At 37.2% G+C, this 13,535-nt stretch overlaps 1 protein-coding gene across 12 annotated transcripts in view; it reads right to left on the reverse strand.

Moving 5' to 3' along the window:
* The window catches only part of DNAH6 (dynein axonemal heavy chain 6), a 411,305-nt gene that overhangs the window by 318,987 nt on the left and 78,783 nt on the right, over window positions 1-13,535 (reverse strand). For 11 of the 12 annotated variants that reach the window (XR_013526431.1, XM_002807522.6, XM_035272122.3 and 8 more), the window contains one exon: window positions 13,316-13,516. Coding sequence is in view for 10 of the 12 variants with exons in the window: in XM_002807522.6 (XP_002807568.3) it covers window positions 13,316-13,516 (201 nt within the window). In the remaining 2 variants the exon portion in view is untranslated. The remainder of the gene's footprint in view (window positions 1-13,315; window positions 13,517-13,535) is intronic. The other variant, XM_078349001.1, reaches the window with a different exon arrangement.

Genomic DNA, 13,535 nt, shown 5'->3' on the forward strand with positions numbered 1-13,535 from the left:
GCATTCTTCAAGAAGTTAGAATGTTCTCAAATTAAAAATCTAACTTTGCACCTAGAAGAAGTGGGAAAAAAACAACCCCAAGGCTAGCAGAAAAAAAGAAATAACTAAAATTAGAGAAGAACTGAATAAAATTGAGTTACAAAAAAATCCACACAAAAGATCAATAACACCAAAAGTTTGTTTGCTGGAAGAATAAACCAGACTGATACACTCACTAGCTAGATTAACAAATAAAAAGATCCAGATAAACACAACAAGAATTGACAAAGCTGAAATTACAACAGATTCTAGAGAAATAAAAAAGATTCCCAGAGACTGTTGTGAACAATTATATGTACACAAATTAGAAAATCTAGAGAAAATGGATAAATTCCTGGAAATATACAACCTGCCAAGACTGGACCAGAATGAAAGTAAAACCCTGAACAGATCAGTAATGAGTTCTGAAATTGAATCAATAATAAGAAGCAAAACAAAACAAAAGTCCAGGACCAGAAGGATTCACAGTCAAATTTTTCCAAATATGCAGAGAAGAACTGGTACCAGCCCTATTAAAACTATTCCAAAATATCAAAGAGAAAGGTTTCCTTCCTAACTCCTTCTGTCAAATACTAAACCACTATCACCCTGACACCAATATCTGGCAGAGACACAATGAATAAAGAAAACTTCAGGTCAATATTCCTGATGAACATAGATGCAAAAAATCTTTAACAAAATACTAGTGAACAGAATTTAGAAGTACATCAAAAAGTTACTACATCACAAACAAATAGACTTTATTTCTGGAATTCAAGGCTGGTTTAACATATGCAAATTAATAAATTTGATTCATCACATGAACAGAATTAAAAGCAAAAATCATACAATCATCTCAATAGATACAGAAACAGCTTCTGATAAAATCCAACATCCTTTATGAGAAAATCCCCAAGCAGACTAGGCATCAAAGGAACATACTTCAAAATAAGAGCCATCTTTGACAAACACACAGCCAACATCATACTGCATGGGCAAAAGTTGAAACCATTCCCCTTGAGACCTAGAACAAGAGAAGAATACTCATCCTTACAGCTCCTATTTATCATAGTGCTGGAAGTTCTAGTCAGAGTAATCAAGCAAGAGAAAGATATAAAAGGCATACAAAATAGGAATAGAAGAAAGCAAATGATCTCTCTTTGCTGATAATATAATTCTATACCTAAAACGCCCTAAAGACTCTGCCAAAAGGACCCTAGAACTGAAAAACGACTTCAGTAAAGTTTTGGAATATAAAATAAATATACAAAAGTCAGTATCATATCTATACACCTTAAATGGTCAAGTTGAGATTCAAATCAGTAACTCAATCCCATTTATGGTAGCCACATACATTCAAAATGAAATGCCTATGAATACAGCCAAACCAAGGAGGTAAAAGATCTCTACTGGAAGAACTACAAAACACTGCTGAACTACAAAACAAATATATCAGAGATGGAAAAACATTCCATGCTCGTGGACTGGAAGAATCAATATTGTTAAAATGACCATAATGCCAAAACAATGTACAGATTCAATGCAATTCCTATCAAACTACTTATAGCTTTTCTCACACAATTAGAAAAAACTATTCTAAAATTCATATGGAACCAAAAAAGAGCCCACTAGCCAAAGCATTTCTAAGCAAAAACAACAAAGCTAAAGGTAGCATGTTACCTGGCTTCAAACGATGCTACAAGTCTACAGTAAACAAAACAACAAGCTGTTGGTACAAAAACAGACACATAGACCAATAGAACAGAAGAGAGAACCCAGAAATAAAGCTGCATACCCACAACCATCTAATCTTTGACGAAACTGACAGAAGCAAGCAATGGGGAAATGATTCCCTAGTCAATAAATGGTGCTCAAATAACTCACTAGCTATGTGCAGAAGAATAAAACTGCACATCTATCTTTCACCATATACAAAAATTAACTCAAGATGGATTAGAGATTTAAATGTACAATCACAATCTATAAAATTCTTACAAGAAAACCTAAGAAATATCCTTTTCAACATAGGCTTGATAAAGAAATTTTGGTTGTTTGCAAAGACAATTGCAACAAAAATAAAAATTGACAAGTGGCACCAAATTAAACTAAAGAGCACCTACATAGTAAAAGAAATTATCAACAGAGCAAACAGACAACCTACAGAATGGGAGAAAATATTCACAAATGATGCAATTGACAAAGGTCTAATAACCAGACTCTATTAACAACTTAAATAAACAAGCAAAAAAAGAAACCACCTCATCAAAAAATGGTCAAAGAACATGAATAGACACTTCTCAAAAGAAGACATACAAGCAGTCAGCAAACATGAAAAAAATGCTCATTGGAGATCTTCAAGATGGCGCTGTAGGAGCAGCTCAGGATTGCAGCTACCAGTGAAAGCACAGAGGGTGAGTGGATGCCATATTTCCACATGAATCTTTATTGCCCACAGACCAGGAGATTCCCAGGTGGAGGAGCCCCACGGGTCACCAGAGCAGCTGTTTCGACTGGCGTGGCTGTTTCAGTCAGTGCCACAGCGCAGTGGCTCTTCATACAAAATACACTGGTCTGGTTGCCCTGTTAAACTGGCAACTCAAGATCCAGGAAGGCAGATTAGCCCCTTCATCTGATTAAACGGGACTGAAACATAAAGCAGGCCAGGAGATTCCTGGGCAGTGACATTGTTTCAGCTGGCACACTGGGTCACCACATGGGAAATCACACAGATCCCAGCTCCCTTTCAGCAGGTGACTGGAACACCTGGGAGAGAGTCAACTGTTCAACTTAAAAAAAAAAAGGGCTCTGAGGCAGGGAGCCAGGTGATCAGGCTCGATGGGTCCCACACTCACAAAAACAAACAAACAGCAATTGGAAACGCTCGGGGTTGAGAGTTTCATGGCAAGCACAACTAAAACCGGGATGGCCCAGCTCTGTGGGGGAGGGGCATCTGCCATTACCGAGGCACTCCACCGCTACGGAGGTAGTCTGCCATTGCTGATGCAGCCTGCTGTTGCTGAGGCAACCCACCATAAAAGAGAGAGTCCTCCATTAACAGAGGCGGGCCAACATTGCCGTGGCAGTTCTAACCACACCCATATAAACAGGACTGCAGGAAAATACACATGGCAGCAGGGCAGAGCCAGCAGCAGGGTGGAACCCACGGCAGAGGCTCAGCAAAACCTCTACAGTCAGTGACTAGGCTGCCCCCTTGCTGGGCAGGACAGCCTGGGGAGAGAAAAACAGAAAAAGGCAGCAATGTAACCGATACCATAAATAATGCCCTACCCCCCTAGGACAGAACACCTGGGGAAAAAAAAGCGGGTTTATAAATTCTACTGCAGCAGACTTAAACGTACCTTTCTAGAAGCTTTGAATGAACAACGGATCTCACAGCTCAGCACTTGAGCTCCTATAAAGAACAGACTGTCTCCTCAAGCATCTCCCTGATCCCCATATATCCAAAGAGTCACCTCACAAAGGACTGATCAGACTGACATTTGGTGGAAATCATTCTGGGACAAAGCAGCAGAAGAAACTGGTAGCAACCCTTACTGTTTTGCAGCTGCTGCAGGTGACCCCCAGGCAAGCAGGGCCTGGAGTGGACCTTAGCAGTCCTAAAGCAGAGGGGCCAGTCTGTTAGAAAAAAAACTAAGAAACAAAAATAACTTCATCATCAACAATCTGGATGTCCACTCAGAGACCCAATCTGAAAATCAGCAGCTACACAGACGACAGGTGGATAAACCCACAAAGATGCGAAGAAACAGGCACAAAAAGGAGGAAAACACCCAAAACCAGAATACCTCACCTTCTACAAGGGATCACAACTCCTCACCAGCAAGGGAACAAAGCTGGACGGAGAATGAGTGTGATGAAATGACAGAATCAGACTTTAGAAGGTGGATAATGAGAAACTTCAGTGAGCTAAAATAACATGTTCTAAGTCAATGCAAAGAAACTAAGAACCCTGAAAAAAGATTTGAGAAAATGATAACAAGAAAGGACAACTTAGAGAGGAATATGAATGAACTGATGGAGCTGAAAAACACAACACGAGAACTTCGAGAAGCATGCACAAGTTTCAACAGCCGAATTGACCAAGCAGAAGAAAGGATATCAGAGGTCGAAGATCAACTCAACGAAATAAAACGAAAAGGCAAGATTAGAGAAAAAATTGCAAAAAGAAATAAACAAAGTCTCCAAGAAATGTGGGACTATTTGAAGAGACCTAACCTACATTTGATAGGTATACCTGAATGTGACGAAGACAATGAACCCAAGCTGGAAAACACGCTTCAGGATATTATACAGGAAAACGTCCCTAACATAGCAGGGCAGGCCAGTATTCAAATCCAGGAAATACAGAGAACACCTCAAAGATATTCCTCAAGAAGAGCAACCCCAAGGCACATAATCATCAGATTCACCAGGGTTGAAATGAAGGAGAAAATGCAAAGGGCAAACAGAGAGAAAGGTCGGGTTAGCCACAAAGGGAAGCCCATCAGACTCACAGCAGATCTCTTCACAGAAACCCTACAAGCCAGAAAAGAGTGGAGGCCAATATTCAACATCCTTAAAGAAAAGAACTTTCAACTGAGAATTTCATATTTAGCAAAACTGAGCTTCTTAAGTGAAGGAAAAATAAAATCCTTTGTGAACAAGCAAGTACTCAGAGATTTTGTCACCCCAATGCCTGCTTTACAAGAGCTCCTGAAAGAGGCACTACATATAAAAAGGAAAAACCAGTACCAGTCACTCCAAAAACATACCAAATGCAACAGCCAGCTAGCATCAAAATGGCAGTATCAAATTCACACATAACAATATTAACCCTAAATGTAAATAGGCTAAATGCATGAATCAAAAGACATAGACTGGCAAATTGGATAAAAAGCCAAAACCCATTGTTGTGCTGTATCCAGGAAACCCATCTCACATGCAAGGATACACAAAGGCTCAAAATAAAGGGATGGAGGAAGATTTACCAAGCAAATAGAGAGCAAAAAAAAAGCAGGAGTTGCAATTCTCATCTCTGATAAAATAGACTTCAAAGCAACAAAGATCAAAAGAGACAAAGAAAGACATTACATAATGGTGAAAGGATCGATACAACAAGAAGAGCTAATGATCCTAAATATATATGGACCCAGTAGAGGAGCACTCAGATATATAAGGCAAGTTCTTAATGACCTACAAAGAGACTTAGACTCCCACACAATAATAGTGGGAGACTTTAACACTCCACTGTCAATATTAGACAGATCAACCAGACAGAAAATTAGCAAGGATATCCAGGGCTTAAACTCAGACCTGGAACAAGCAAACTTGATAGACATTTACAGAACTCTCCACCCAAAATCCACAGAATATACATTCTTCTCAGCACCACATCACACCTACTCTAAAATTGACTACATAATTGGAAGTAAAGCACTCCTCAGCAAATGCAAAAGAATGGAAATAATAACAAACAGTCTCTCAGACCATAGTGCAATCAAGTTAGAACTCAGAATTCAGAAACTAACCCAGAACCACACAGCTTCATGGAAACTGAACAACTGGCTCTTGAATGTTGACTGGATATACAATGAAATGAAGGCAGAAATAAAGAAGTTCTTCGAAACCAATGAGAATGAAGACACAACATACCAGAATCTCTGAGACACATTTAAAGCAGTCTCTAGAGGAAAATATATAGCAGTAAGTACCCACATGAGAAGAGTGGAGAGATCCAAAACTGACACCCTATTATCAAAATTGAAAGAGCTAGAGGAGTAAGATAAAAAAAAGCTCAAAACCTAGCAGAAGACAAGAAATAACTAAGATCAGAGCAGAACTGAAGGAGATAGAGACACGAAAAACCCTTAAAAAAAAAGCAATAAATCCAACAGCTGGTTTTTTGAAAAGATCAACACTAGCCAGATTAATATAAAAGAAAAGAGAGAATAACCAAATAGATGCAATAAAAATGATAAAGGGGAAATCACCACAGATTTCACAGAAATTCAAAACATCATCAGAGAATATTACAAACAACTCTATGCACATAAACTAGTAAACCTGGAAGAAATGGATAAATTCCTGGACACTTGTGTCCTCCCAAGACTAAACCAGGAGGAAGCCGAAACCATGAATAGACCAATAACAAGGTCTGAAGTCGAGGCAGCAATTAAGAGCCTACCACACAAAAAAAGCCTGGGTCCAGATGTGTTCACAGCTGAATTCTACCAGACACACAAAGAGGAGCTGGTAGCCTTCCTTCTGAAACTACTCCAAATAATCCAAAAAGAGGAAATCCTTCCCAAATCATTTTATGAGACCAACATCATTCTGATACCAAAACCCGGCAGAGACTCAACAAGAAAAAAAAACTTCAGGCCAATATCCATGATGAACATAGCCTCAAAAATCTTCAATAAAATACTGGCAAGCTGATTCCAACAGCACATCAAAAAGCTTATCCACCATGATCAAGTAGGATTCATCCCAGAGATGCAAGGCTGGTTCAACATATGCAAGTCTATAAATGTAATTCACCACATAAACAGAACCAAAAACAAAAACCACATGATTATCTCAATTGATGCAGAGAAGGCCTTTGACAAAATTCAACAGCCCTTTATGCTGAAAACCCACAATAAACTCGTTATGATGGAACGTATCTCAAAATACTAAAAGCGCTTTACAACAAACCAACAGCCAATCTCATTACTGGAAGCGTTCCCTTTGAAATCTGGCACTAGACAAGGATACCCTCTCTCACCACTCCTATTCAACATAGTATTGGAAATTCTAGCCAGAGCTATCAGGCAAGAAAAAGAAATAAAGGGCATTCAAATAGGAAAGAAGAAAGCCAAATTGTCTCTATTTGCAGACCACAAGATAGTATATCAAGAAGACCCCATCGCCTCAGCCCAAAAACTCCTGAAACTGATAAGCAACTTCAGCAAAGTTTCAGGATACAAAATCAATATACAAAAAACACAAGCATTCCTATACACCAATAACAGACTTAAAGAGAGCCAAATCAAGAACAAACTGCCATTCACAATTGCTACAAAGAGAATAAAACACCTAGGAATACAACTAACAAGGAACATAAAGGACGTCTTCAAGGAGAACTACAAACCTCTCCTCAACGAAATAAGAGAGGACAGAAACAGATGGAGAAACATTCCATGTTCATGGTTAAGAGGAATCAATATCGTGAAAATGGCCATACTGCCCAAAGTAATTTAAAGATTCGATGCTATCCCCATCAAGCTACCAATGACCTTCTTCACAGAACTGGAAAAAAACCACCTTAAACTTCGTATGGAACCAAAAGAGAGCCCGCATAGCCAAGTCAATTCTAAGCAAAAAGAACACAGCAGGAGGCATCATACTACCGAACTTCAAACTATACTACAAGGCTACGGTAATCATAACAGCATAGTACTGGTACCAATACAGAGACATAGACCAATGGAACAGAACAGAGGCATTGGAGGCAACACAACTTATCTACAACCATACAATCTTGGATAAACCTGACGAAAACAAGCAATAGGGAAAGGATTCTCTGTTTAATAAATGGTGTTGGGAAAACTGGCTAGCCATGTGCAGAAAGCAGAAACTGGACCCCTTTCTGACACCTTACACTAAAATTAACTCCAGATGGATTAAATACTTAAACATAAGACCTGGCACCATAAAAACCCTAGAAGAAAATCTAGGCAAAACCATTCAGGACATAGGAGTAGGCAAGGACTTCATGACCAAAACACCAAAAGCATTGGCAACAAAAGCTAAAATAGACAAATGGGACCTAATCAAACTCCACAGCTTCTGCACTGCAAAAGAAACAGTCACTAGAGTGAATTGGCAACCAACGAAATGGGAAAAAATGTTTGCAGTTTACCCATGTGACAAAGGGCTGATATCCAGAATTTACAAAGAACTAAAACAGATTTACAAGAAAAAAACAAACAAGCCCATTCAAAATTGGGTAAAGGATATGAACAGACACTTTACAAAAGAAGACATACATGAGGCCAGCAAACATATGAAAAAATGCTCATCATCACTGGCCATTAGAGAAATGCAACTCTAAACTACATTTGGATACCATCTCATACCAGTTAGAATGGCGATTATTAAAAAATCTGGAAACAACAGATGCTGGAGAGGATGTGGAGAAATAGGAACACTTTTATACTGCTGGTTGGAGTGTAAATTAGTTCAACCATTGTGGAAGACAGTGTGGCGATTCCTCAAGGACCTAGAAGTAGAAATTCCATTTGACCCAGCAATCCCATTACTGGGTATATATTCAAAGGACTATAAATCATTCTACTATAAGGACACATGCACACGAATGTTCATTGCAGCACTGTTTACAATAGCAAAGACTTGGAAACAACCCGAATGCCCATTGATGATAGGCTGGACTGGGAAATGTGGCACATATGCAGCATGGGATATTATGCAGCAATCAAAAATGATGAGTTTGTGTCCTTTGTAGGGACATGGATGAATCTGGAGAACATCATTGTCAGCAAACTGACACAAGAACAGAAAATGAAATACCGCTTGTTCTCACTCATAGGCGGGTGATGAACAATGAGAACACATGGACACAGGGAGGGGAGCACTACACACTGGGGTCTGTCGGGGGGAATAGGGGAGGGACAGCGGAGGGGGGGAGTTGGGGAGGGATAGCATCGGAAAAAATGCCAGATGTGGGTGAAGGGAAGGAAGGCAGCAAATCACACTGTTACGTGAGTACCTATGCAACTATCTTGCATGTTCTGCACATGTCCCCCAAAAGGTAAAATGCAATTTAAAAAAAAGAAAAAAGTGCCCATTATAACTAATCATCAGAGACATGCAAATCAAAAACCACAATGAGATACCATCTCATACAAGTCAGAATGGCTATTAGGGAAACCAATAAATAACAGTTATTTCTCCATACCTGGGGAGGCTGTGGAGAAAAGGTAATGCTTACACACAGTTGTGAAAATGTAAATTAATTTATCCACTATGAAAAGCAGTTTCAAATAACTTAAAACAGAGCTATGATTTCACCCAGCGATCCCATTATTGGGTATGTACCTGTATAAGTCTGTTCTCACACTGCTAATAAAGACATACCCAAGACTGAGCATTTTATATATATATATATAAAGAGAATTTTGATGTATTCCCATTTCCACAAGGTTGGGGAGACCTCACTATCATGGCAGAAGGCAAAGGAGGACCAAAGCTGTTACATGGTGGCAGGCAAGAGAATATGTGCAGGGAAATTGCCCCATATAAAACCATCAGATCTCATGAGACTTATTCACTATTATGAGAGTGACCCAGGAAAATCTGCCCCCATGATTCAAGTACCTCCCACCAGGTCCCTCCCACCACACATGGGGATTATGAGAGCTACAATTCAAACTGAGATTTGGGTGGAACACAGCCAAGCCATATCAATACCCAAAGGAAATAATATCATTCTACCAAAAACAAGCCAGTCTTTAAATAAAACACTCATCATTGAGACTCTAATGAGCTTCCCTGCTAGGTGATATTTCACTTGTGTTGTCAAAATCCACTGCTGGAGGACTTAAGTGCCTCCTGTGTGACTCTACTGGACGGGACTCTTGGAAGCTGTGTCTGATTTCCTCTGAACTTTACCCCATGTGCCTCTTCCCTTTGTTAGTTTCCTTTATATCCTTACAATGTAATACATCATAGCCATGAGTACAGTTATATACAAAGTCCTGTGAGGTCTCCTAGAAAATCATAGCATCTGGCATTAACGATCCCTGACTCATAGGATCCCAAGCTCCACTTTCTTATTGTTTAAATTTGCCCCTACAACATTGAGGATTTCTTCATTTTTAGTTTTTCTAAATAATTTTGTTTTGGATTTCTCTTTTGCACCCAGCATATTATTTTGTCTTGCCTTGTGAGCCAAATTGAAAATATTTTTCTTTTAATAGATGAATTGAACTCATTTATATTAATTACATTACTGATATATTTGGTCCCAACTTGGTCATATTATTTTCTATGTGTCTTACGGTTATATGTGAGCTTCTTTCTTTCTTTCTCTGAGTGACACTATATTTTTAAAAAAATACCATTAGTCACTTGTTTCCTTATTAACCTTTTATATTTTTATTTGTTGGTTTTTACTGATATTCTTTAATTTTATCTTATTAACTGTACATCAATCAATAACCCTATTCTACTTTTCTCTGATTCTCTTCCTTCTCTATTTTTAAAGTTGTATTATTTCTACTTCATTAGAACATATATTCATATACTAGTCTCCTTGTCTATATCTTTGTTTTAGGCTTAGATAGATCTACAATTAAATATGTTAAATATTCCCTACCAGCTTTCCCCCGCAAAATTATTTCTTAGCTGGATGAAACTTATCCTGTAGTAGATTCCTAATGAGTACAAAATTCCCTGGGTTCTTACATGTTGAAAACTATTTTTGTATAGCCTTGATACTTAAAGGCTCTGGGGTTCAAGTGATTGGATATAGGGTGGGCTTCTTTTTGGCTGTGACTTTAGATTATTAACCTCAGGCCTGCTGATAGCTACTTGCTTGGCTAGATAAAAGTCTTGATTCACATTTTTTTTTTCCATGAGTTTCTTTTAAAAATGCTCCTCCATTATTGGCTCACTTTGTATGTTACTTTTGAGAAGTCTGATGCTAGTCTAATTCTCTTCCCTTTGTAAGACCTGTAGAAAAATTTTTTAGATTTAAAATCAAATAATTTTAAAAGGCTATATCTCAGAGTTGATTGTTGTGGGTTATTTTCCAAGGAACTCTGTAGGCCCTTTCAATGTGTAGATTCAAATTTTCTTTTCCTGAACTATAGTTATAAATATTTGCTCTAGCCTCTTCTTTTGCTTTTCTCTTACAGACACTCCAATTATATGTATGTTGTTTCTTCTTTGCCTCTCTTCCATCATAATAATTTTTTTCTCTGACCCCTTTTACTGATTTCTCTATCTTATTTTTATTCATTCTCTTGGTTGATTTCTTATCTTTCTTCTATACTCATTATTTTTTCCCATCATTCTTCTATAGTCACGTTAAACTTTTTAACTTATTCTCCTTATTCACTATGTAATTTAGCCTTCATTTCTGATTTTGTATTTTTTCCCTTCCACTTGTATTTTGAATCTTGAATTTTTAATTCAATGTGGCTTTTTGTATATATGAGTGCTTCTTTGAGAATATTTACTTGTGTGTAATGTTGCTTTTGCTTCATAGTTGTTAGTACACTTGCATGCAGTTAATCTATTTTAATTTTTTTAGCCCATGGATTGGGGTGATTTATAAAATTTTAGTTTAAGAGAATTCTGTTATATCAGTGGAGCAAAATGAAATCTGTTTTATTTTATTTTATGGTGACAGGGAAAAAGTTGGATATATTCTCACTTATCTGAGTTTTTTTTTTTTTTGATACAGAATCTTGCTCTGCTGCCCAGGTACTGGCATGATCATGGCTCACTGCAGCCTTTGCCTCTGGGGCTCAAGTGATCTTCCCACCTCAGCCTCCCAAGTAGGTTCTTTTTTTGTCTTGCAGAACTTACATTTTCAGTAGTTGCTTCATTTCCTCTGTATCATCCAATGTTCACATAATGCCTCATATTCTTTAGAAATTTTTAAATTTTTATTTTTAACATTATTTCCTCCCCCAGAACTAATGCCATCTTGAATAGCTTGAATTTTAAGTCCCTTTCCAGTAGTCAGTCCTCTGATACACCAGGACTTAAAAAAATCATTTTTGGATATAGGGTGGGCTTCTTTTTGGCTGTGACTTTAGATTAACTTCAGGCCTGCTCATAGCTACTTGCTTCTCTCTTTTGTAGATTTCCCAAGGACTGGCCTCCCTGTCTGCAATGGCTGTGGCAGGAGCATGAGAAAGAAGGTTCATTGGTATTTGTGTTTATTTTTCTACTGAAACGTAATTTGATATTTGGGTATTCTCTTTCTTTTAGTTACTTGCTAAAGGCATAAATTTTGTTTAGTTTTATTTGTTTTTCTTGTAAGTTCTTATTAATTTTGGAAGATATGTGGGTGATTTATATTTAGACATTATCCTTGGTCCTCTAAATTGAAAATATAACTTTTAATTACAAATGTTATAGCCATAATTAAAAGAATAATTGTCTAAGGGAGAGAAATTTGATGAGTCAGAAAACCATTTTGGTACCAGGAAATCTGGCAGTGAATGAAATAAGATTGTAGAATACCCTTCTTAGTATAAGTATTAATGCAAAAGAAACAAAGAACTAGGATGAAATTTTGGAGTTGGAACATATGTCATATGTCAATTTATATACATAGAGTCAATTTGCAAAGTTAAAATTATGAAAGAGGCAAAACTAACATGGTGGGAAATTATAACTTTTGAACTGATGATTTAAAATAATGTAGCTAAGAATTCCACCATAAACAGAGATAGTAGATGGAAAATGTTTGCTTTTAAAATCATACCATGACAGTTAAACCATTATTTTGATGAAATAAAGAACTAAAACACTGCTAATTTTAAGTTACATAGTAATGTATATATAATGGATATTTATGACCGACAAATGGGTAAATTTTAAGTGTGAGAATCACTGTAGCACTTTGGTGTCAAGCACAAAAGGCATTTGTAGTATGTTAAGGGCTGCATTTCTATTCTCCAAACAGGAAATTAGGTTACCCAGAGACGAGGGAGAGAAATGAGCCAAGGAATAATGCTATTCGTTCCCTCCTCACATAAATCACCTCGATAAGTGTGGTTCTGAGTTTAAAAATTGGGACATCTAAGATAAAAATTTTAATGTGTGAAATGATATTTTCAAAGTCTTCAGGGGCTATGGATAGATGCCATTATATTTATTTTCTAAAGAGCCTAAAATAGTGAAACACTATGCTGCTGTTTTAATAAAACATTAGACATGTAATGAAAAAAATGACTTTAGTAAAGGCTCTGCCTGTGTCTCAGCATCCTTAACAGCCAGGGTTACTTCCCTAAAAACACATGCACATGGATTGCTAATGATACATAACTGTTTCTACAGATATTTTGATGCTTTTAAAAAATTATTTCATGCTTACCAGAACAATTTCTAGAGAACAAAGATTATCATCAAACTTTACCATTTAGAGATTAGGCATATTCCAATTTTCATATATAGAACATTTAAAGATAAGAAAGGAATATATATATATATATATATATTACTCAATTTCATCTATATTGAGAATATTATAAAATAGTTTCCATCAGAGTAAGTATACCTTTATTTGAGAAATAATTGTGTGAAAATTCTTATCATCCTCAAATACTGCTGCTAAGCTTGGTCCAGTTCCACAGGTTTTTTCTTCAAGTTTGTTGTTAATATAAGGGCTGGTGAAAGCATTAAAATATGAATCAGGCACAAGATTGGGAACTGATAATACAGTGTTTTGACAATGATTAACTGCACCCAAAATGCCATCCTGTTAGAGAGAAAAGCAT

Source organism: Callithrix jacchus, chromosome 14 (genome assembly GCF_049354715.1).
Source record: "Callithrix jacchus isolate 240 chromosome 14, calJac240_pri, whole genome shotgun sequence".
Taxonomy (NCBI): domain Eukaryota; kingdom Metazoa; phylum Chordata; class Mammalia; order Primates; family Cebidae; genus Callithrix; species Callithrix jacchus.